This window comes from Aspergillus pseudoviridinutans, assembly GCF_018340605.1.
Source record: "Aspergillus pseudoviridinutans IFM 55266 DNA, scaffold_5, whole genome shotgun sequence".
Taxonomy (NCBI): Eukaryota; Fungi; Ascomycota; class Eurotiomycetes; order Eurotiales; family Aspergillaceae; genus Aspergillus; species Aspergillus pseudoviridinutans.
Genome location: NW_025091285.1, coordinates 898,838 through 922,198, shown reverse-complemented (window position 1 = coordinate 922,198; position 23,361 = coordinate 898,838). Strand labels below are relative to the sequence as shown.

At 50.7% G+C, this 23,361-nt stretch overlaps 6 protein-coding genes across 6 annotated transcripts; 3 read left to right on the top strand and 3 right to left on the bottom strand.

Annotated features, from left to right (window-relative positions):
* Positions 1 to 9,768: 9,768 nt before the first annotated feature.
* Positions 9,769 to 13,374, top strand: Asppvi_007392 (KilA-N domain-containing protein; the record flags this gene model as incomplete). Its single annotated transcript, XM_043303279.1, has 5 exons — positions 9,769 to 9,929; positions 10,856 to 11,568; positions 11,623 to 11,820; positions 11,876 to 12,008; positions 12,060 to 13,374. The coding sequence occupies 5 exons, from the start codon at positions 9,769 to 9,771 to the stop codon at positions 13,372 to 13,374; spliced, it is 2,520 nt and encodes an 839-aa protein (XP_043159214.1).
* A 690-nt stretch (positions 13,375 to 14,064) lies between these two features.
* On the top strand, positions 14,065 to 14,952 carry Asppvi_007391 (uncharacterized protein; the record flags this gene model as incomplete). The annotated part of the gene is made up of 2 exons (XM_043303278.1): positions 14,065 to 14,780; positions 14,844 to 14,952. The coding sequence occupies 2 exons, from the start codon at positions 14,065 to 14,067 to the stop codon at positions 14,950 to 14,952; spliced, it is 825 nt and encodes a 274-aa protein (XP_043159213.1).
* A 390-nt stretch (positions 14,953 to 15,342) lies between these two features.
* Positions 15,343 to 17,625, bottom strand: Asppvi_007390 (DUF803 domain membrane protein; the record flags this gene model as incomplete). Its single annotated transcript, XM_043303277.1, has 2 exons — positions 15,343 to 16,797; positions 16,852 to 17,625. 2 exons carry the CDS (start codon positions 17,623 to 17,625, stop codon positions 15,343 to 15,345), a joined length of 2,229 nt encoding a protein of 742 aa, XP_043159212.1.
* A 915-nt stretch (positions 17,626 to 18,540) lies between these two features.
* Asppvi_007389 (putative Patatin-like serine hydrolase) lies at positions 18,541 to 20,508 on the bottom strand (the record flags this gene model as incomplete). Its single annotated transcript, XM_043303276.1, has 3 exons — positions 18,541 to 19,762; positions 19,816 to 20,392; positions 20,442 to 20,508. The coding sequence occupies 3 exons, from the start codon at positions 20,506 to 20,508 to the stop codon at positions 18,541 to 18,543; spliced, it is 1,866 nt and encodes a 621-aa protein (XP_043159211.1).
* An 814-nt stretch (positions 20,509 to 21,322) lies between these two features.
* Asppvi_007388 (CinA family protein) lies at positions 21,323 to 22,061 on the bottom strand (the record flags this gene model as incomplete). The annotated part of the gene is made up of 4 exons (XM_043303275.1): positions 21,323 to 21,479; positions 21,561 to 21,751; positions 21,797 to 21,871; positions 21,963 to 22,061. The coding sequence occupies 4 exons, from the start codon at positions 22,059 to 22,061 to the stop codon at positions 21,323 to 21,325; spliced, it is 522 nt and encodes a 173-aa protein (XP_043159210.1).
* A 242-nt stretch (positions 22,062 to 22,303) lies between these two features.
* Asppvi_007387 (uncharacterized protein) lies at positions 22,304 to 23,128 on the top strand (the record flags this gene model as incomplete). Its single annotated transcript, XM_043303274.1, has 1 exon — positions 22,304 to 23,128. One exon carries the CDS (start codon positions 22,304 to 22,306, stop codon positions 23,126 to 23,128), a length of 825 nt encoding a protein of 274 aa, XP_043159209.1.
* Between the last annotated feature and the right edge of the window lie 233 nt (positions 23,129 to 23,361).

Genomic DNA, 23,361 nt, shown 5'->3' with positions numbered 1-23,361 from the left:
AGAGTGGATGGGGGCCAGACCTAGCAGACCCTGCTGCACTAGGTAAGTCCTGTATGCTCGTACTGTACCGTGTACTGTACTCTGGACAGTACGGGGACAGCGCACGCCATCAAGCAAGGGGCATGGCGAGGGCGAAGGGGGTATCGGCGGTCAAGCCATGAATCGATCATTGATGGTTATCTCGCCACGATACGGAGTAATTTGACTCGGATTATTTCCTTACGACTCGTTGGCATTGGCACTGCGGTGACCAACTTGAGAGGTATTGACCAGTTGGCGACGCCGAGTCGGTCCAATTAATTGTTCTTTTCCTTGATTCAGCTAGTCTTCGTTGTCATTGTCATTGCCATTATTTATTATTAGATGGCATAGATAACAGTGACCACTGGAGGCTCACGGTTCGCTGCATCACGGGTGACCGTGTCCCCTCATCAACTACGTGGTCGCTCCCACAGCCAGTCGATCCGCATCTTGACGCCCCTCAGCATGTGCAGCCCCAGGATGAGCTCTCACTTCCACCAATAGCATCCGTAAAATTTCCGTCACCTTGCCCCTCTATTCTTGCCAAGTAGGTAGATACTACCTAACAAGTAGGAGCCTGGCCAAACTACTGTTGTCTTCTGTTGTTGATGATCTGAGGGGAAATCCCTCCGAGAGGAGGTCCGTGATGACTGACTGCCATGCTATGTCTTCAACTCTGTCAATTGGTCAACGTCATCAATATTGTCCATGTTCACTCACCCTGGTCAGCTGTTGAAGGCTTGTTGCACAGATTTCATCACCTTGTCTGTAATTTTGTATGAACTAGGGATTTACCCACCAAAACTCAAGTCAAGTCAAACAGGGATCTGGCTTTGAGGTTACACGCCGACGGTGATCTAGCGATCCATCCTGCCAGGATGGAGATGTCGGATCGTATTCCATCATTCAGTTCACGTACAAGGTACTGCACTACAGAGGAGAGTAATGAAGATTTTCAAGTACCAACTCTAGGAATATGTTTTGTCGTCGCTCACGAGTGAGATCCTCTCTGATCTATTGATATGCCTCTCTGCATCCGCAAAATGCAGCGAGCGGGATGCAATGTAAGGTTAATTACCTGCAATGCACATCATGTATAATCACCAGTTACTATGATAATCCCGTGGTCCTCGATGCTTAGCCCTCCTGTAGGCTGGACTCCGTATTCCGTGGACTAAGCTGTTGCAGCAAGCGCCGGAGCGAAGCTGAAGGCCAAGCTGAAACTGGCCATGACCGTTGGCGCTGTTAATCTAAACCTCATGCATCATCAACCTATCAAGACTGCGGATCCTTCGGGGCAATATCTATCTCGCGCCGTCAGGAGCTGGATCAGCAAGTAGATCATTGGTTCATAGGCCTTTCGGCCAGTGGCGGAGGATATGACATGGCTGACTCGAGCATTGCTGCTATTATCTCACAGGGTAGTTGTAACTGGCGATGTCAAATGTCCGGTGGACCACTCTTGGAGTGGTTGCAGGGCATCCCAGCTGGGCAGGTTACACCTTCATTCTCGTGAAGATTGCGAACTCGAGGCGTCGCGATCATATCGGAACGTGCCATGAGGCAGACAGCCTGGCGAGTGGCGATTCAATTCCATTCCATCCAGGCTGGATTCTAGAAGATACAGGGTGGCACAGCATATACTCCCTAGGGTCGCACAGGTTGGGTCTCAAGATCCTGATTGTATCTGTACGGAGACAAGGACTTGTGGCGCTGGAGGATCGCGAATGAAAAAGGATAAGTAGGCAACTTCCCGTAACTTTGCCTTGCGCGCTAGACTAGATCTGCTGGCTACTGTGATTGGCGAGAGAAATTCCGATACTGCAAGTACCAGGGACTATCCAGAGCAGGGTACTATCTCATATCCGTACCATGTCACACCGCTCACGAACAATCTAGCCAGGTGTAACGTGGAGAGAGTCTTAAGGTATTCGCGTATACCCGTCAGAGTCCACCGAGAGACTGCGCGAGAAGGATGGATTTGAAGATATCCTTGCAAGATACAAGTTGTAATTTACCGCAAGGTAGATACAGCTATTCCTTTCTGCACTGTGCCTGCGGATACAAATGCAGTAGACCCGGAGTACTAAATCCTGGGTAAATTCCCGCAGGATGCAGAAGAACTGCTGTCCTGTCCTAGCTGCGAGCTAATCCGAAACTTCGCTTCTAGGCCATCCGTTGGTTTTGCTAGCTTCGCTGCGGGATTTCATTCCTGGCGTTCATTCGGTTTGGATCCGGACTTGGTCTTGGATAGGTTGTAACGTAGTTTAGTTAGCTACGGAGGTTGAGTGCATGGCAGCTGCAAGGTACAGCCGTCGCTCGACACAGTTTGGTTTAGTCGAATATTATTCCCCATTGCTGGAATTAGTGGTATTGATAATGTGAAATGAACTTGTGAGCGTGACTCTGATTGGCATCATGATTGGCCAAAGATCTTGCTAACATGTAATCCTCACTCGTGAGCAAAGGTACTACCTTTAGTCATGCTCGAGGGGAAATTGAGTTGCGCCGATTTAACCCGCTCTTTGTCTGTACCAAAAGAAACTACGGAGTCCGGAGTAGATAGGTGATAAGGAAACTAGGAAATTGACAAATTGAGACCAGTCCATAAATTGGAAGTCCCGCACCGTCCAAGTCATAGCGTGAAGAACTAGTCCACCACATTTTCGATTGGCCACTAACCCAGATTGCAATTTGCAAGGTTACAAGCATCAAAGCAGCGACCAAGGATCCTTGAGCGCCGAAATCCGCATTGGCCTTGACTGATTGCCACCGCATTTGCGGATTCCGTCCTAGCGCAGTGGCAGATGACTGGATGACATTGGCCCTTGACAGCTGGCCCCGGGACTAGAGCCACGACTAGACTTATGACTAGAGCCCTGACCGTCTGAAGATCCAGGCGGTTGAGGCTGGCTTTTATCCATGGTTGCGCTGCGGAACCTAAAGCATCCAGCTAGTTTGGCTAATGAAGTTAGCGAGCGGGGTCGGGATTGGACAGGTCCGAACTCCTAAGCTCTGACTCAAAACAACTACAGGTATGGAAGAGGGAACCCCCCAGGCGCCTATGCTCTTTTCTACAACCTGTGATTGGACCTATCCCCACCCATCTCCAAGGTTTCCTCCTGGGACTATTATTTCAGGAGATTGCAGCGGCCTCCAAGCAAATGGATCATACGATGGACTGACAGAGCTCATTATCCACTATGGACTTGGGACTTGGTATGGACTAGAAATAGGAGCTACAGCACCCCACAGGGATCTGCTGTATGTACGGCGGCTGCGGGAGTCGGGCCGTCGTCCGCAGCATGTCTGCTATCGCCACGGTAGATCTTCATCGCAATTTTCATGGTGATACTCTCCTTTTCAATTATCTGCCATGTCGGAGACAATAGAGTCTGTCGGTAGTATAACTGAGAGCAGTTGTAGTCCAGAATGGCTCAACCCAGAGAAGAAAGAGACCTGCAGGTACACTGGAAGAACATGTCAACGACGATATATATTTATTAAGTGAACAAGACGTATGCACATAGATTCGACATGCATTGAACCAGCACGCTTCCTTGTGCCGAGTGCATAAGCATTACTGGATGCTAGATAATTCAACTGCTTGATGCCTTGATCTCGACACAAAACAGAACCCTTGAGAATGGATTTGTCGGCATGGGAGGACTGCTCTTCCGTGATCAACAAAACCCCGTCCGCTGATTCCTTCCGAGTATTCCTGTGGGTACCTATCGTTCTGAAGCAGCACGCGTAGAATGGCCAGCCTGTTTATGTGCTACATCGCTCAGTAGTAATGATTTCCTCTACTAAGTGCTGAATACCTGCTGATTACGCTCACATATGGTCTATACGCAGTAATGCTGTGGTACAGTATGAGTGGCCCCCAGAGTCAATAAGGAGGATGCCAGAATGTGGGCGGTGAAATGGTAAATCCAGACCAGGTTGATTCTGTATTCAATCAGGCACTTCCTTCAGATTACCGTGTCAGATAGTTTGAGTGAGCGGATGAGTAAGATGAATCTGACTAGAAGAGCGGGGTTGATTTAATGCGTCGCAGGACTGTGGTGGGGTCAGAGTCTCTTAAGTCCGACCCGAGACTGGAGGATCAATCACGATGACTGTCACTCTTATCATTACGCAGAGAAGTTGGTATCCGTACGTACGCTGTACAGTACTAGCCTAGCCCTTTTAATACTGGCTCATTCATCGCCCCACCTGACGCAAGGGGTCGAGAGTTGCTGCAAGAAGTCGTCTTGGCCTATCAATCTTCCTTTTCCTCATGTCAGCCGAGCATAGGACAACTGGATCGAGAGTACCTGTCCAACTGACATTGCTTGACCTCGACGACAAGTATATCTTAAAAAGCGGTGAGGCCTTGAGTGATGCTTCACTTAGTCGTCGTGCTTACCGCAATATCGCCCTTGCGCTTGTTGAAGATACAAAGATTACGATCATATGGGGATAGTTTCCACGGAATAATGTGTCAGCGATAATGAATCCGAGCTCCTTAGCCCAGTAGGTTGATACAGCGGATGGAGAACCTGATCTAGGCACTATTGCAACAGGACGCTGTATGTAGACACAGAGGCCAAAGGATGTGAAGCTCGATCCTCCGTAATATTGACCCTTTTGACTCTCAATGGATTTGGAATCTGCTACCCATAGCAGGCAACAAAATACTTCCAATGGAATACTGGTATAGATCATATCATCCTACTCAAGAATCCTGGCTGATATTGTCTCCGTAAAGGGTCGGTTGAGACGCTATCTCACGCGGAGTATTACTATGAAAATCTAATTTGACAAGACTCAGGAAACTTAAGCAGTAAGCACAAAGGAAGTCGATGGAGACTTTGGGCTGGATCGTGGACGTGTCACGGGGTTGGGGCGTGTGTCCTTGACCGACTTTGTAGGTTCTGATACATCGAACGACATTCAGCATTCTGGAAGACAGACGCGGTATCCGTAGAATCTTCCAATGAGGAAACTAGTTGATTCATGCGTCGATTCTCCCTTGATTATTGTTGACGATTTGATCTGATCGGATCCGATTATGCTGAAAGTCGAGATTTACTACGGAATAATCTACGGTAATTCCCGGTCTCTTGCTAAATCATACACCAGTACTTCGTACTCACCTAGAGTGTACACTATAGGTAACTGATGATGATCAGCCAAGCTTGACACGGGCCTCTCTTCATCACTATTGTCTGTTGATAGATACTGCCATGAGAGCATGAAAATTATGGACTTGGATCGACTGTTCCTCGCGCGCCACCGTTGGCTTCGTGGTGCTTTCTCGACCAGTGGTCCCATCCCTGCCATCTGCACCGATCCCTGTCATCTTGCTCATCCTGGCTGGCTTCTTCTTCTCTTGCAACTTCTTGTGTGACATGGTCCTTTCTCACTTGCTGACATATTCTATTTTCTTTTTCTATTTTCTTTCGAAAAAGAGGGTTCCTTAATTGCCTCATGTTTGATACATTTACTGAACTAGTATCGACTACTCCGTACAAAGTACTCTCCCAGAAAACAGTGGAGAATGGAGAATGGGTCTGGAATGCTGGAGAATTTGAATTTGACCATTTCACCCAACTTCAACACTCAAGACTCGGTAATGACCTGCTTGCTTTTTGGGTACTTCGTCAGAAATGACAATCCAATTGTCTTGCTAACTAGTCATCAAGCAGTCTTGCTGCCAGTACCTTCTCTTCCCTTTTCCTTTCTTTCTTTCTTTCTTTAGGTTTGTATCTGGCGGGCCCGCAGTCCGCACCCTAACGCCCTCCAGATCGACCCGAAGCCTTATTCCATTGATATACACTTTCGCCCACACGAATACATACCTAGATCGTTAGTGTACTGGCTAGCAGGCTTGTGGATGACGCCATGGCCAATGGGTTCCTCTATGCCCGAGACGGATCCACTTGGCCAGAAGCTACTCATCGTTGGCGTTCTCTAGTCCGCTCGTGCGGCCCCTTGTAAACAGGTCGTAAGCCTCGTATTGACATCTGGCATTCCGTGCAATGTGGGTTTGCAAGAGTCAAAGCGATGCTGACAAAGGTGAAAATCGCTCTGGAAATTGATGTCTTCGGAGGTTTGCGGGTATTATCATCATAGAGACGAATGCATTTTTAGGAGCTGGCGGAGCATTGACGTTGATAGAAGCGTACGAATTCGACGTATTTGAGGTTCGTGGATCATTGGGTCTGTACCGAACGCTTCTTGCTTCTCTACATGACCGTAGTTCGGTGCTGTCTTTCTATGATCCACCGCCGTTTAGACTTGCGGAAATCTTGCAGCTGTCTTATTTGCATCTCTCTATCGCGAATAGACATGATCGTACAGTATTTAGGAGTACTAGTTGCAACTCGTCTAATTCTTTCTTGCGTTGACTATCGAGCTTTAGTTCATCCCGACAGCACCACTTGGCGCCAGGATTGCTTCAAGCTTTCATCTCGATCAGCGCCGCGCATTGCAGTCATTAAAGTTGCATGGTTCTTTATCTTTGTTACTTCGTAATGGTAGCGAATTCCCTCTGGTATGTCTCTTAGTTGACGAATTACTGGATTCGGCGGTGGATTTTCTGGTTCGCTTTATTGTTTGGGTGGGCCTGATGGTCTCGTGGCGAAGACAACTGTAACCCTGAGACATCCTGTCAATAGCCAATTAACCATGGTCCATCTGGAATGTTCGTATGTAAACAAATGTATTCTATCAGAAGTCTAGGACTGCAATATAACAGGTACAAGGATCATGGCTCAATGTTTTGTCAACGATACTCAAAACACTATCTCGATTTGTCAGAAGGTCTTGTCATTTGTCAATCCCGAGCGAAGAAAATCTTTAAAAAGATACCTGAATAAAAAAAGAAATGAAAAGGAATGAATAATTTCGCTCAGAATTTGGATTGGGCCACGGATCGCCCGCCAAGAACGATCCAGCATCATCCTAGCATTGCAGGACGATTGAATTACTTACAGTAACACGATCGATCCCAACACTTTGCTCTGGGGATAGCAGATAGCCTGTGCAATATTCATTTCAAATTGCCATCCCTCAGTTATTATCTGCTAATTTGGCGGGTAACATGAATACAGGTCAATATGCTTATGATTTGAAATTTTTCTGTTAGCTTAACTAACCCCAGGTCCGGAACTATGTATAATAGATAACCCCTGAGATTTATGAAGCGCAAGTAACGACATGGTGTTTTAAATTATTATATTATCCACCCCTCAACAGCTCATTCCTCTTGAATTCAAGAATTGATCCTGGAGCTGATTTGCAGTGCGTGAGTTGTTTTTAATCATTGCCCGACCCTGCAGAAACAGACGTTCATTTCCTTGAACATCATCTTCGGCAGCCTTTCCATAACTCAAGCTCTTGAAACAGGTATTTTTGCTTCTTTTTTATTATTATTTTTTATTTCAATTTTTCTTATTTTTTTGGTCGTCACTATTATTATGCTTGATCACTCTTTTTCCTGCACAACCTGACTGTCATTTCAATTGCTGCTACCTGCTGTTTTGATGTACCGAATTTATCCTTCCTCTCGGGCCAATCGCTGTAGCCGAGTCCGCAAGACAGCGCTTCAGCAGAGATCATCGTCCACTTTAACCCAAACGGTCGTTCCTTTCCGGAGACGTGTTTAGCTTATCCGGCCGGCGGTGGTCCTTGCTTCGTGGCGGTTCTGCGAGTGAGGATCATTCTTCTCTCTCTCTGTGGTTGTCTGTCAGAGCTTGACACCCAGCATTGGGCTTCGGGTTCTGTCATTCTAGACTCTGAAACCTGCCACAGTAAGGTAAGAGAAGGATCAAGCCTACCGGTACTAAGAGGAGGAGAAGAAGCAGCAGATCCCGTTCMCACGGTGTATCGGCCCTTCTGCCAAAAAAGACGCACGGTCTTCTACCCAGAAGATCCTACACCCATCGATTACTCTTAGCCGATCCACATCTTTTTTATTTTTATTTTTATTTATTACAATTCTTTTTTTCCCTTTTCCCTCTTTCTTTTCTCGGTCTTCCTGGTATTTGCTATTATTACTATCCCATTTCCTTGCTAAATTATTGTCATTATATCGTGATTTCCTTTTTAAATTCCTATCTTTCTTAATCTCAATATCCATACTCGCATACGGAGTAACTCCTTAGCAATTTGTTTTTTTTCTTTTTCTTTTTCTTTTTCTTTTTCATTATTTCATTGATTGATGGATTTTTCTGATTTATTATTGTCCAAGAACCAGGCCTACTAAGCAGTAGTTTGTTGACGGACCGTCGAGGGATCCACAAGTGCCCGCCCTGTCTCTGCTTCTCCAGCACCGAAGGATCAAGGATCCATACCCGATCGGGGGGCTTAGATAAACGAAGAAGAGCGACGCAGAACCCATCAGCAGAAAGTGTAAGAGAGAAACATTTTGCAACACCCAAGTTGCCTTGCAGCTACCTTACTCTTACATTCCCGTGCAGCAGCAGTCTTATCCAGCCTATTGTCTGTCAGCGATAGAGAATCATCTTGTCATTGCACGTGTTGCCGGTACGTTGACGTTTCTGTTCCTACTACTTTACTGCTATGCCTACTATTCTCTTATTTGCGTCCATTGATTGTATTGTTGCCGATCTCCTGCCTTGCTGTTGTTATTTCCTGTCTCCTCTGGTTTGACTCGGCTGGAGAGTTGAGTTCACTCTTCAGTGACCCTTCTTTCGATCGAAGGATACATAGGTTACAACCAGTCCCCGCCATAGCTTGGTGCGTGAACGGGTATCCAAAGATAGACTGAAGGTTCCTGTGCCTGCTGGACTGGCTATGTACGCCCCTTCGATTTGATATTCGAAGGCTGTCATGGTCATTATTGCCTATGGACTTCTTCCATAGTTCTATTGCGCACCCAGAATAACCTTCGTCCTGATCCCCTTGTCTGAGATTGATCCGCCCTGTCTTCGTTCCCCTCTATTTTACCTCGCAGCTTCTTCGCCTTCGTTTTCTTCTTCCCCTTCCGACCTTTCTCCCAAGCCTCTTTTGGCTAGAAGACCTCCAGCCTCCCACTAAAACGCGGAAGCTCAGCGGCTGCCGCCCCCTCTCTTCGCCCTTTCTTCCCCTCCCCAACCCAAGTTTACACAATCCTCGCTACCAACCTTCCCCTCCGCTCGGCCCATCCACTGATTCATGATTGATGATTCTCTTTCCATGGGTGAGAGCTTACCTTTGATCTAAGGTTCCCTGCCCAGCTCTGTACCGTACATGCATGCATACATTCCATACACCACCTGCGCATGCATACAATATTACCTTAGGACACTGAACCTCCAAGGCAAGACAAGAGAATAACCTAAATCAGAAGGGAAGCCCAAAAAAAAGAGAGAGTGAGAGCGAAAAGTTGGTACGCATAGCCCTACAGTCACTTTTATTCTTCCTTTCTTTTTTATTTTTTTTTCTTTTTCCCATTTTATTTTTATTTTTCCCCTTCCTTTTCCTTTCCTAACCAACCCTTCTCTTCCACTTTTTTCCGCACTCCAGCCGACCTGTCTCACAGCTGCTGCGACCTATTAGGCTTAGCCTCAAGAGGTCCAGTCCAGTCTTGTCCTGCGTTTGCTGTACTACCAGTACCAGTCCCAGTCTACACCATCTCCATTATTATTACCTATTATTCTACGTACCAAACTGGGACTATCACTCCCCCAGCCTCCACTTTTCCGTACATGATCTCCCCGTCTGCCTGACCTCTCTTTTCTATGGGTCCTATATCCTATGTCCTATGCAAATGCAATCAATCATTCTTTGCCTCCCACCGCCTTCGAGCCTCGTCTTCCACTTCCATTCTGGTTTGATCTTCCCGATCTGGGCCCTCCCTCTGAGAGTTTGATCTTCGATTTCTCTCTTTTCCTCTTATATTTGCCGCCGGAAATATAGTGTTTTTTCCTCTTTTTTACTTTTTGCTTTTTCCCTTTTTCTTATTTTGATTTTATCCTGCACCAGTCTCCCTTTGCCGCGTCGTCACCGTGTCATCCCTTCCGTTTGATGGCTCTTATACATACCTACAGGATCCCGCCTTGATCTTCTCAACTCAACCACTCTGCTTCCATGCTTTATATTTTCTCTTCCTGCATGACCAAGTTAATGACCTGAATGCTTTGCTTACTCTACTTCTGCGATTACCCTTAGACTGCTCTGACTCCACTGTCGATCCGTCAAGCGGTATCTGACCTGCAACGAGCTATCACGAACTTTCCACCTGATAGACACCGTATACCCGAGTCGGCACACAACATTGTGGGTTTATGAGAAGCACTGTTTCGACGTTCGATGCTGGAACTTCGCGTCGCGCCTCACACATCCCTATATTCTTTACGATTTGAATGAGACCCATGATTGCCTGCTTCTGATCTGGTTGAGCGAGTTTTGTGGACCAATCTGCGATCCGTTTTACGTCTCGCTTCCCCGTGCTGTCTTGTTCGTGTCGATCCCAAAAAACCCTATTCACCTTTTGTCGAAGAAAAGTTTGTGGATGTAGATTTCTGTCAGTACACACTGCATAGCGATTCTCTCTGTCCAGCGACGGTCTTGAAACATTTCACGCTTACGACGTTCGACGACCTTCCACGATTGATCATTGCATTGCCTGCACCGCTTCCTGAGCACGCGTTTTGAATCTCACGAGACCTTGTCGTGAGAATCGGCTTTTTCATTTGTTTCTTACGAAAACGACGGACTTCTCAACGCGGAGATCGAATCTGATATCCGTGACCTCTACAACAAAACAAAACAACAGAAATATACACGCAGGAAGAAAAATTCATATACGGTACGCCGGACGCTTATAGTTCGACGTTCCCAGTGCTCCTTTGCCACTACACTTTCAAACCGTTACCCGTCAAACCGAAAAGCTGGAGCTACCGTCGATCTCCCAGGTCCACACAAGAGGTCCTGTTGATATCCCTTGGTACAACCACCACGCCGCGGAACGACCACTGTTGTCTGGTGACAAACTTCCGGCACTCAGCCTTCCCACGGCCTCGCAGCCGATCGTCTCGGGCCAGTCCTACAGGGCTAGCTACGAAGAGTCGGCTCCGGGTTCGACCAGCTCAAGCGCTCGGACAAGCCTATCGTCCGGGACCGCACCGACCATCAGCGAGGCCAGAACTCCGCCGTCTGTTGACCTTGTGGCTGGTGGACACGGCCGTCTCTCCCTGGAATCTTCCGCCTCGCAGGATTACACCGTTGCGCAGAATCCGGTGAGCGACAGCTATTACCCGAATCCGACCCCTCTGGGCAGCATGAACCAAACGCAATCCTACATGGACGTGCATTCGTCGCATCTTTCATCCGCACAGCCGTACGCTTCTCAAGCGCCGACGGCAGGAGCAATGGCCCACTATCCGCAATATCACCAGCAACCGCCTGTCCTGCAGCCAGCCTCGACCTACGGTCCTGCCAGCTCTTACTCGCAATATGCCTATCCTAGCGGTGTTGCCTCGACCCAGCCCGCGCCACCCCCGCCATCAACATCGATGAGCAGCCAGGTCCCTGCTCAGTTGCTGCCTTTGCCTGGTAAGCTTTCTGGGCATTTTTGTCTCTATGCTTTGGTGTACTAAATTCCTCTAGCAGTCAACAGCCACACAGTAACAGCTCCTGGTTATGGCAACACCACTGGAACACCGATGCAAGGGTTCGTTTATGATACCACTGGACAGTTGGCGCCCCCAGGTGCCAAGCCGCGAGTCACTGCCACCTTGTGGGAAGACGAAGGGAGCCTCTGTTATCAGGTAGAAGCTAAGGGAGTCTGTGTTGCGCGCAGAGAAGGTAAGCATCTCTGAATCGACACGGACGGACGGATAATCTTATTAACAATAAATAGACAACCACATGATCAACGGTACGAAGCTGCTCAACGTGGCTGGCATGACTAGAGGTCGTCGGGACGGCATCCTCAAGAGCGAGAAGGTCCGCCATGTTGTGAAGATTGGCCCTATGCACCTGAAGGGAGTGTGGTATGTCTTATTTATGAAACATTGGTCAAGGGAAATGCTAATTGAATGCAGGATCCCGTTCGAACGCGCTCTGGAGTTTGCCAACAAGGAAAAGATCACTGATTTACTCTACCCCCTGTTCGTGCACAATATCGGTGGATTGCTGTACCATCCGACAAACCAGACTCGGACGAATATGGTCGTACAGGAATCACAACAACGGCGACTGGAGGGCCCACCATCCGGGCGAACCCCCCAAGCCCCTCAGCCGCCAGCTCTGCACCACCATCACTCCATGCAGACCTCCATTCCTTCCCAAATGCCTCAGCCACCTACGATGTCCTCGCAGCCTGGTGCTCGTCCTCCGCTCGACCGAGCACATACGTTTCCCACTCCACCCGCCAGCGCCTCGAGTCTCATGGGCCTTTCAAACCAGAGTAGCTCGTATGACTGGAATAACCAAGGCATGAACTCTGGCGTACCAAATACTCAGCCACTGTCAATCGATACCACTTTGAGCAATACACGGTCGATGCCCACGACCCCAGCGACGACGCCTCCCGGCAACAGTCTGCAAGGCATGCAATCGTACCAGAGTCAATCTGGGTATGACACTTCGAAACCGTACTACTCGACTGCTCCTTCTTCACACCCGCACTACGCTCCACAGCATTCCCTGTCACAGTATGGCCAGACGATGCCGCCTCATTCTTACATCAAGAATGAAATGGCACCACCTGCGGGACGGGCCCCGGGAGGACAGTCGGAGACTGAAACTTCTGATGTTAAGCCCGCGGACCGGTACTCACAGAGCAATGGACACGTTGCTCCTGGGGCGGGTGAGTCTGGCCCTGAGCACGAGTCGGACTATGTGCAGCATGACAATACGGGCTACGGCGCCCCTCGGAGTTCCTACACCTATACCACCAACACATCTGTTGGTAGTCTCGCGGGCGAGCACTCGCAGCTGACAACCGACATCACCGGCTCTCCGCAGCAGAACGGGTCTGGACGTATGACTCCGCGGACAAGTGGTGGACCTCCTCCACAGTGGGCGTCCGGCTACGCGTCTCCTCGACCGACCGCTGCCAGTAGTTTGTATAATATTGTCAGCGACACCCGCGGGTCATCGAACGGAGCTGGCTCAGACAACTACACTGTGGCCTCCAACTCCGCGCCGACATACTCCATGAGTGGATCGATGGGATCTGGCAAGCGGGGACGGGAAGACGACGACCTGGATCGCATGGGCCGGCCGGATAGCCAGGGAGAGTACGAAAGCAAGCGCCGACGGACCAATGAAACGACAGTTGGCGGACCGGTTGGCGGAGTTCTGATGGGACTACAGCCGATGAAAGCCGGAGGAGCCATACCTCGCCGTCGATGATATGCCATAGACAGCCGAACTTGTAGTTTGGTTTCCGACTTTGCATTCGTTTATCTGGTTGTTCAGGGTAAAGAAGGTTAGAAAGGGGACGGGTCCCTCATCCCATCGGCGCGTGGGATGACAGCCTGTGCGGTCTTCAGTAGACCTTGCGTTTGTTTCTTTTCTTTTTTTCCTCTCTGCGAGTTTTACTGGGGTCCTTGTTAGGATTCCTTTGTTTGGGTCATTAATGGTTGCAGCGTCGGCCACCGACGGCCTCTGCATTGATTTCATACTCCGGATGATCAGCGTTATGGTGCCTTTGGGTCATATTGTGGAATGTGCGGTTGTTTTCTGAAAGGATATACTGCGTATTGACGACCATGATGACACGAATTTCCTTGGACGAGTCTTCTTTTCTCTTATATGGTCCACTCTCCATTCATCGCATGTAGGGATATGGACAAAATTGATTGGGTTATGATACAGCAGTTCATGTAGACCATACCTTATCAGTAGCATCAGTAGCAGCAGTGGTGCAGCAGATAGACCATACCTTCTGCTATTGCCATCCCTTGTTGTAGGCATAGACGCTAACCCAATGCAGGAAAACATCAACATCTGAACCAAGGTTCACTGCTCCTCTGACTTTTCTTACCTGCACCTCCGTATTCCTACAGCATTTACACCTACCTACGTATAAGCTAAGGGAAAATGCCTCCCCCGACCCCAACAAACCACGATTTCCTCGACCCGTGGAACTCCTCCGCAACAGGCCACCAGCGTGCCGAGAACCCCTACTCCAACACCACCAGCTGGCGCGAGACTCGGCGCGCAAAGCTTGCCATCCAGTTCGCAGACAACCCTACCAAGACCGACAGCGGAAGCCGAAATGGAGGTGAAGGGAGAGGGGAGTGGAGATGGCTCTCCGCCGCGGAGGCGCACCGCAACCAGCTCGGAAGCAGGGATATCCGGACGATGATGGGGACGACTAAGAAGCGTGCTTCTGCTTCTGCTTCGACTATCGATGAAGGTCAGAACGGAGGTAAATGCAAAAAGGCGAAGACGGAGAGGGAGAGCGAGATACTCTGTCAGATACCGCCCGAACCCGCAACCAAACCCGAATCCAAACCACAGGATGAAGACGAAAGTGGGGAGAAGAGGAAGATCCTCACCGGAACAACCATCTACATCAACGGCTCGACAATGCCTCATATCTCAGACCATAGACTCAAGTCGCTTCTTGTCTCGCACGGTGCGCAGGTCGCCATCTCCCTGGCGAGGAGGAGCGTCACGCATGTTATCATTGGGAAGCCGAATGCGGGGCCTGGTGGGCGGGCTGGTGCGGGGGGAGGGCTTGCGGCGGGGAAGCTGCAGAAGGAGATTGCCAGGGGCGGGTGGAGGGGTGTCAAGGTTGTTGGGGTTGAGTGGTATTTTCCCTTCCCCTTCCTTTGTATACAGGTTAGGTGCAGGTGCTAATGAGTGATGTGTAGGGCGTTGGAGAGTATCAAGGCGGGGAAGAGGCTTTCGGAGGGGCGGTTTGCGATGAGTTTGGCGCCTGCTGGGCAGAGGAGTGTTCTCGGGATGTTTCAACGGGTGTGATTTTCGTTATGCATTGTTTGGTATGCTTCGTGATGGGATGGGTGGCGGTGGTTTGCTGCATTATACCCCGGCGTTCTGCTTTGATTGCAACGATGACGACGATACGAGTCTACGTTTATTTCCAATGGGTAATACAATAGCATCAACCTTAGTGGTTATTCGGCTGTGGTGCAATTAGGTCTATCGGGAATGCTATCTTCCCTTTGTTCGGTGGTAAGTTCTTGATTTGGAAGTACAGAACGTGGACGACATTTCTATGTATCTTGTTCCTCTATGAAAAAGGCTCCGTGAAAGAAACAAGGCAGTGGAAACGGACGAGGCAGTGTCATGTCTATTCGTTAGTCATGGTCATTATCATATCATACATATCATCCAATATACAAAACGTCACTAGATAAATGCGCCCCGGTTCGTCGAGGAAGAGCTGTCGCCGTGCCCCGATACAGGACGTCGCCAACCTCGGCCGTCCGTCCCGCCGGGACTTGTGGGCGACCGGAGCTCAACTCGCGTATGCGAGTCCTCACCGGCGATGAAGGGCGCCTCGTCTGGCAACGGTGGCAGCGGATTCGCTCGGGTTCGAGACGAGGATTGCATGTCGCCGGGATCTGCGGTCACAGACCGGGTGGACGGTAATTGCCATTCGCTTTGCATCTCGGTCGGTGAGGTCTGAGCAGCGTAGCCATAGTCATAAGTGCCGTGGCCATAGACCATCGACGAGCCATACGGCTCAGGGGCATCCGAGATCGACTCGCTCGACGACGAGTCGACCCGTTCCAGCTTCTCGTGCGCATCCCAGTCCTCCCCTCCAGGAACTCGCGAATCCCCCGTCACCAGACCCAGCCGTTCCTCCTCGGTGGCTCCTTTCATGGCTTGCCTCTCGGCACCGGGAACCAGGTGGCTGCGCCGCAGAATGCTGCGAGGAGAATGAGGTGGCGGCTTGGGCGGCTCATTCTCACTCTTCGGCTTGATTCGGTTGAAGACTGTGTTGAAAGAAAACTGCCGTTTGGCCGAATGCGGCGAGGCTTCACGGTCCGGTGTCTCGTCCGCCCACGCAATAGACCGCGACGTGTCAGTCTGTCCGGAGACTTCGCGCATTCCCGCTCCGTGATAGCTCGTGTCCGAGTTCTTGATCCCATGAACGGGAGAAACAGTCAGATGGACCGGATCCGCGTGACCGTCCTGTGGATTATAGACTTGGTGCCATTGCCCGGGGTGTATGATATTTGAGGCTCGCGATCGCAGATCATCCAGAAAAGAACGGTCGCTGTGGCGGGTACTCGGTCTGCGGTCGGGATCGTTGTCGTCTGGAGATTCTGACATAGCCAATGGAGAATGAGGAGGATGAGTGCCCGGCGTGCGAGGCCGCGCCATGGTCGGACCCTCGCCCAGAACGGTCTTGCGACGCCGCAGACCGTCCCATTCGATGATCTCGTTCTCCGCCGGGGGCTTTAGGTAATCTTCCTGCCTGTCTCGGAGATACCGCCGCGCTTCCTCCTCCTCCATGCGACGGCGTGCGGTGGATATGCGCCGGATGATCGCCGCAGCACCACGGATCGAGTCCGCCTTGGGTTCGGTCTCGGGTTCTTCCTGCGCGGCCACCTCTCGAATCTGATCCAAATCACCTTTGAAGACCGCCGCGTCGGGCACATCTTTGGCCGACTTGGATAGCTGCAACAGAACGACACCCGCGCAGATTTGCAAGAATCCAAGGATGACGGTCGCGATCTGCATGCCGGTGCCTTTGAAGCCTTGGAACAAAATAGCGGAGGAGACGATGGTCGAACTCGTAAAGAAGACGTAGTAGGTTGGGGTGACTAGGGCGGCATTGAAGAGATTCAACGCTTTCTGCGGTGGTCAGCGGTTAGCACAGTTTCTTGAATACCAGACAGAAGAACATACATTGAGATAGATAATCTCCGTCAATAAGGTGCCAACGACAAAAACAAGCAATACGTAGAGAAACCACTCCTTGAACTGTGATTTCCCATTGATCTGAGCCAGAATGGCCGCCCCAAGACCCTGGGTGGCCACCACGCTCAACCCACCGATCAAACTGCAGATACTAATGTAGACGAACATGGACTTCTTGCCGTACCGCGGCCCCAACCAGAGCGCGACGATAACACAGCCCACGATGATGACACCCGAATACGACAGGAACCCCGGCGCAATGACATAATGTTTCATATCCTGGATATCGCTGACGGACGACTGTTCGGGGGCGTTGAGAGCAATCACAACCGATCCGATAATACAGGAGAAACAGCCGACCTTACCGACGAAACTGAGCCGCTCTTTCAAGAAAATCGCCGAGAGGATGGTGGTGATCACGACCGAGAGCGCCCCCAGCGGCGTGACCAGGATCGCATCGACAAACGCATACGCAACGAAATTGCATATCTCCCCGAGAATCATAAGGGTCATCCCCGACCACCACCAGAAGTTCTTGAGGTATCCGTACCCCTCGCCCGCTTCTTCATTGTACTTGACGTTCGCTTTGAGGAGACCCGTCTTCTTCAGCACGAATGAGGTCCCGATGAAGACACCCGAGGTGACGGCCAGCGCAATGCCCACGGCTTTGTATACGGGAGGACGGTCGCTGGTGGAACTCGAACTGCCGGACCGGACGGCGAGAGTCGTGGCATGGGCCACGAGAGAGTGGGAAAATTCCATGGAATCGTTCAGGGCATAGCACTGCCAGCAGTGTTCTTATCGATCCAAGAGAAAACGGTAGAGTGTATATCTATATGTCGAACAAGAAGGCCGTCGTAGTCGTAGTCGTACGAGTCTGACGTTAGGCCATGAATCAATGCAATATGCTTGAACCTCAACCACTGGAGATTGATCTCAGCACGAGACCAGCGAAATCTGGCAGTTATCAGGCGCCTCAAGGGTCATGAACAGGCCCTGGCGGCAAATTAATTAAAATCAGACTAGCAAAAGTGGAGGATTGGGTGGTGGCTGAGGGCCGCGTGGTTTCAGGAATGTCGGGAGGGCCGATAAGGATTAAGGTAAGGCCACGAGGAAGAGATGCAAGGGAGAAGAATGACAATATCAAAGAAAAAGAGTTCAAGACACAAGAAAGGACAGATAATAATGAAACATGATGAAAAAAGGTTCCAATTCGCACAGTCTTGATGGAAATGGGGGTGATGAGTGGGCGAGACTCGAACGAAAGAAAAGTGGCTGGGCCAGTACGTACATCTCGACCAACGGCGCTCTCCCACTGTCTCGGAAAATTTGGTACAGCTGATGGGAATCGTCCAGTTCCTAATCAAAGGGTTAGATATGATCCATGGTTGTCTCTGATATTTATGGACCATGGATCTAGTGTGATAAAAATAGTTACTGGAAATGCATAAACTACGGTACGGACTATACATCCACCATCCGCTTCAGTTACCTTAGCCATCATTACAAATGACGAAGATGCAATAAGATTCAATCCATTAACTAGTTGTCTTCTCTTGGGGTATCCACCATTAGTAAATACATCATAAACCATGGGCCAATGCAACGATCCCCAAAAATAAACAAAGAACGGTGTAACGCCTTAAGCCAAAGCCATCCTATACATGAAGTAATCAACTATCGCACATGATAACTGGGTTTCCGTTGCTTGTTGACCGCTGGAGGAGGCTCGTCAACGGGATAAGGCGGTCGGACCTTCCCAGTAGACCCATTCCGACCATGATGCACCACCAAGGGCATCGGCATCAGCGTCTCGTTCGCATTATCAGGATAAGGAATCGGCGTCTTTGGCGGTATTGGAGGTGGCATGCTACTCTCCTGCGCCTGGTCCATGCTCCGCCGAGGCGACGCCATTTGTTGCTGCGAGCCGGGCCGGCTCGAGTCACTGTGGGTATAGCTGAAGCTACCGCTGGACACCCGTCCTGACGAAGGATAGACGCCATCCTGCGGGGTCGGATGTGATGGCAGCGAGTCCTCGGGTGGAGGGGACGTAACCCGCAAGCCGCTCGATGGAGGCTGGTGTGTCATAATCGGTGCAAAGTCGCCAGGTAGCTCAGCGGGCAATTCCACTGCCATGGGGTTGGAGGGCGGCGGAACGGAAAATACTGGCCCTTGCGAAGTGTAGCTCTGAGGCGAGAATGCCATATCTTCGGTTGGCTCTGTGGACGGATCATATCCAGCGGCCGCATGCGCAGCCAGGCGCCGGTGCATGCGCTCGATCTTTGCGAACTTGACCCCGGCATCCATGATGCTTTTCTTTACCTCTGGCTTGGACAGGTAGCGTCGGGTATTGGTGCTGATGTCGGCCAGTCGGTTCCACTCGTTCATGCCAAACTCACCCACGCCAACCTCGACATTCAGTCGGTAGTAGTTGTCCTTGTTCACTCCCCGCTTGGCTAGGTGGGTGCGAAGCATCTCCTGATGGATCTCCTCGCAACCCTCGATCTTGGCGATCAGTCGTCGTCGCGCCTCAGCAAACGTGCCGAGAGCATCCCCAAAGAAATCTTCCCACCACTCATGCTGCCGGTTGTTCGTGCCCGGCGGACGCTTGCCGGTGCCTATGCTGATAAACACCCCGACGTCTCGCCCGGGCCACTCGTTGACAGCCGCTTCATCCAATATCTGCGGCGCCGGATTATATGTACCTGCACCCTCATCGATAAAGAGGTGTTGCCCGATTTGAATTGGCTTAAACGCTAGACCAGTCGCCGAGGTGGCGCGGCCGGCTTGCCAGATAGTGCAGTCGAATTCGGGAGGAGGCTCTTTGCGCGAGTCGTACGATCGCAGCAACACTGCGGATCCGTTTCGGGGAGTGCCTTTGTATAACGCCGTGACGGCACTGACCGGTCAGTACGAATTCCAGTAGTTTTTTTTAGATAGATTCCAACTTACGTCTTTGTCCGATTTTCCCTGTTATCGTAGAGCAGAGCATCTGGGTTCCCCCACCGTAGCCCGTTGATGATGGCGGAATGCCGCTGACTGATCGGCGTCGAGGGATGCGAAGCGCCAGACGTGCTGAAACTGCCTCTACTTACGGAGCGCTGCGGGATCGCCGCGGGACTATAGGGCGCGCTGGCGACGGAGCTGCGCGAGCTGGCATTGGGCAGATCATTCCCCTCGGCCTCGAATACCGTATGTTCCCGCACACATTCCCGGATCGCCTCCTCCAATTTGGACGCCTTGAACAAGGTCGAGCGGTAGGGGATGCCGGCGATGGTCTTGTCGGTCTCGAAGACGCGACGCGTCATGCGCACGTAGACTTCTTTGCAGGTTTCCAGGTCGAGACGTAGCCGACCCAGCATGAGGGCGATGAGGCCGCCCGTGCCGGTGCCAGCGATGAGGTCGAAGTGGTCGCAGGGTTTGGGGATCTGGTCTCGGCGCGGGGGTTTGCCTTCACACTCGACGTAGATGCGGTACATGAGTTCCTGGAGAATTATGAGCATCGAGTATCCTCGAACGCCTCCTCCGTCTGCTCCGGTTAGTTTTGAACCACATCTTTTGGATGGTGTGCTCCATACCTAACGACAGAACCCTCAACGGAGGGCCCTTGGTCGTGTCTTTGCGACGTAACGTCGTAGTCTCCATGGCGCCGTTTGACGCCGACGCAATGTCGTATCTCCTGAGAGACAATTACACCAATGTCGAATTTGTGATCCTTGGATGGTTATCGGCGCAAGAATAAAAGTAAAAATAGAACTTGAAGGGTGGGGATGACAGGCGCAGGTGGGATATGGCGGGCGCCTGATCGGAACGGCAAGGTGCCTGAGAATCAGCGGATGGAAGATTCGATGCAGATGTAGTTAGAATGCAGCAATATTCCTAATATTCCCAGTTTATCTCATCAAAAAGATGAAACTCATAACCTGTAAGTGAAATGGATGAAGAGAAGAAATATACCGCGTAATGATGATTCCCAATCTCGGCCGCTGAAGAATCATGGAGAAGCCCAACAGAGCCAGCTGACTGAGTCCCAGCCAGTCAGAGAGTTTCTTGTCAGAAAATCTCTTAATTTGTCTTATTCTATCTTCTAATTGATTTATCCATATCTCTCTAGTGTGCCATGTATTATTATTCACATTTGTGCGCGAATGGAAATCACATAATCTGATCTGGTGTGGCTGTGCACTGCGTCATTGAGGCTGTGTCGATACGTAATAGGATGTCATAGCTTTGCATCCACAGCAAAGGTAAATCAATTTCATCTAGAGAGGTAGCTGTAGCTCTAACATACAGAATATGAAATAATTCATGTAAGTCGAATATTGAACAGCTGTACATCTCAACAACAGCCACTTGCAACAATCGCATTGGAAGTAGAGAGGTACCCCGCAGGAGTATGCCCGTAAACAATCTAGATAGAGAACGGACACAACCTCAGCTCCAAAGTTTGGATGGCAAATTACAGACTCGCCTTCCCCAATACCACATCCCTCACCAACTTCAACGCCTCCTCCGCAAACGCAACCATGTTCCGCTCCCGATCAGTCCCGCACCGCGTTTCCACCTCGCGAGTAAACGTCCCCTGAGGCGCGGACACCGCTAACGCGACGTACCCTCTACCCAGTATCCGTACACATTAGCATGTGCACTCCATCTCAAGGGATATTGCAAAGACGAAGAGAAGGAAGAAGACTCACGGAGTCCGATTCCGCGTCGCGCCACCCGTAGGCCCCGCCGTCCCGCTCTCGGCAACGGTATACGTCGACTGCAGGGTGTTGCGGACGTGCTGCGCGAGTCCTGCGACGATATCAGGCGTGGGACCTTCGTAGCTGTCGATATGCGACTGAGTCCAGCCTGCGAAGGCGATGCGGGATTCCAGGGTGTAGAGCTAGGTTGTTAGCTGCTGGTGGTAGAGAAGAGAGGGCGCTTGTACCGTTACTCCACCCTTGTAGACTGAGGATGCTCCCGGGCGGGAAAGCAAACATGCGGAGATGATGCCTCCGGCTGCCTGTATCAGTATCAGTATCAGTATCAGATATGAGATGTATCAGATGTATTGTCTCGTACTTGAGACAAGGTGAAAGAGGAGGGCTGCATACTGTTTCGGCCACGGAGATGGTTTCCCCCCGGGATTTGAGGAGATCGGCCACCTCTTTGATCAGAGGGCGCAGGGAGGCAGGGGGGAATTCGTGTGTCATTTTGCTGAAAGAGAATGCGATTGTAGGCGAGACGAGGTGAAAGACGCGGGCTTTGTTGATGATTGATTGTTCTACAGAAGGTCTCGCATGATGAGGCTGATGACTGATGACGACGAGGTGCATTGGTCTTGGCGTCATTGGATGGCATCAACTCGCTGTACATATATAATGCATGACAAAGCGATAGTAAGCTGTATTTGTATCATTCTATCTATATCTCTAGAATCTGCATAACCGCCAACATGCAATCGCACCCGCGCTGTCTCATGCCCAACAACCCGCACACCCAAAGCCATGAGTCGCTGTGCTCCCATCGAGAACCAGACCCGGAACTCCAAGCAAGTGGATTCCATCTCGTTTACAGGTCTCCCACGCCTGTTGTAGCCCCAGTGGAATCTTGCATCCCCTTCCGGCCCGCCTCCAGCCGGTTAGTCGATACACTGTACGAAGCGGCGAACTTCTTCGCAAAGATCCTCAGCACCTTCGGAGAAGAAACTACGGCCATCCGGTCGTATGTCTCGCCAGCTGTGCTAAACGAGCTCTGGAAATGCAAGCTCAATGCGTCGGAGGAAATCGACGTCATCCCTGCTCTGAAGCAGGAGAGGTCGAGATGGGCGCTTCCTCAGAAGTACATCTCCGGCTGGCGGAAGAAGAAGCGTAAGGGTAAGGAGCAAGCGCAAGTCTCAAACCAGAAGAACGCCTCGCACACACGGCTGGACCGTGCAGTGCGTGTTGGATATCGGGATTATGCCAGGCGGGTGAAGCATGATCTCTGGCAAGTTTACTATGCGCGCTGGCCGTCGCAGGAGGACGGGGAGAGCAGCACTGGCAGTGGATGTACCGGGCTGGGTGGGGATCTGAATCGATTGGAGCACTTGCGCAGAAGATTCGAGGCGCTGTATGACGGATTGGACAAGCTCTGTGGCCAGATGCATAACATCCAGTCATGTCAGAGATTTATCGATCAGGCCCAGCTGCTCCTGATCTGTATGAGTGATATCGAAGACTGGTGGCAGCCGACGGACAAGAAAGGCGTGTTTGCAAAGAAACTCACCGGTCGAAGATAGCAACCATACCTGTCAGTATCACCTTGCGCAGCACTGGCCTATTGAACTCGTCCTGCAAACCTAGTCTAAGACCATCCTGTGCGAGGAACTATTTTCAGGGGTGGGGCCTTTATGTTCATGAGTCAAGGTAATTGAAGGACGTAGATTCTTATGAAAATATCAAGCGACCATGACACAGACAGTTGGACCAAACTCTTCCGACGCTTTGTTCAATTGGACAAACCCGGCCAATC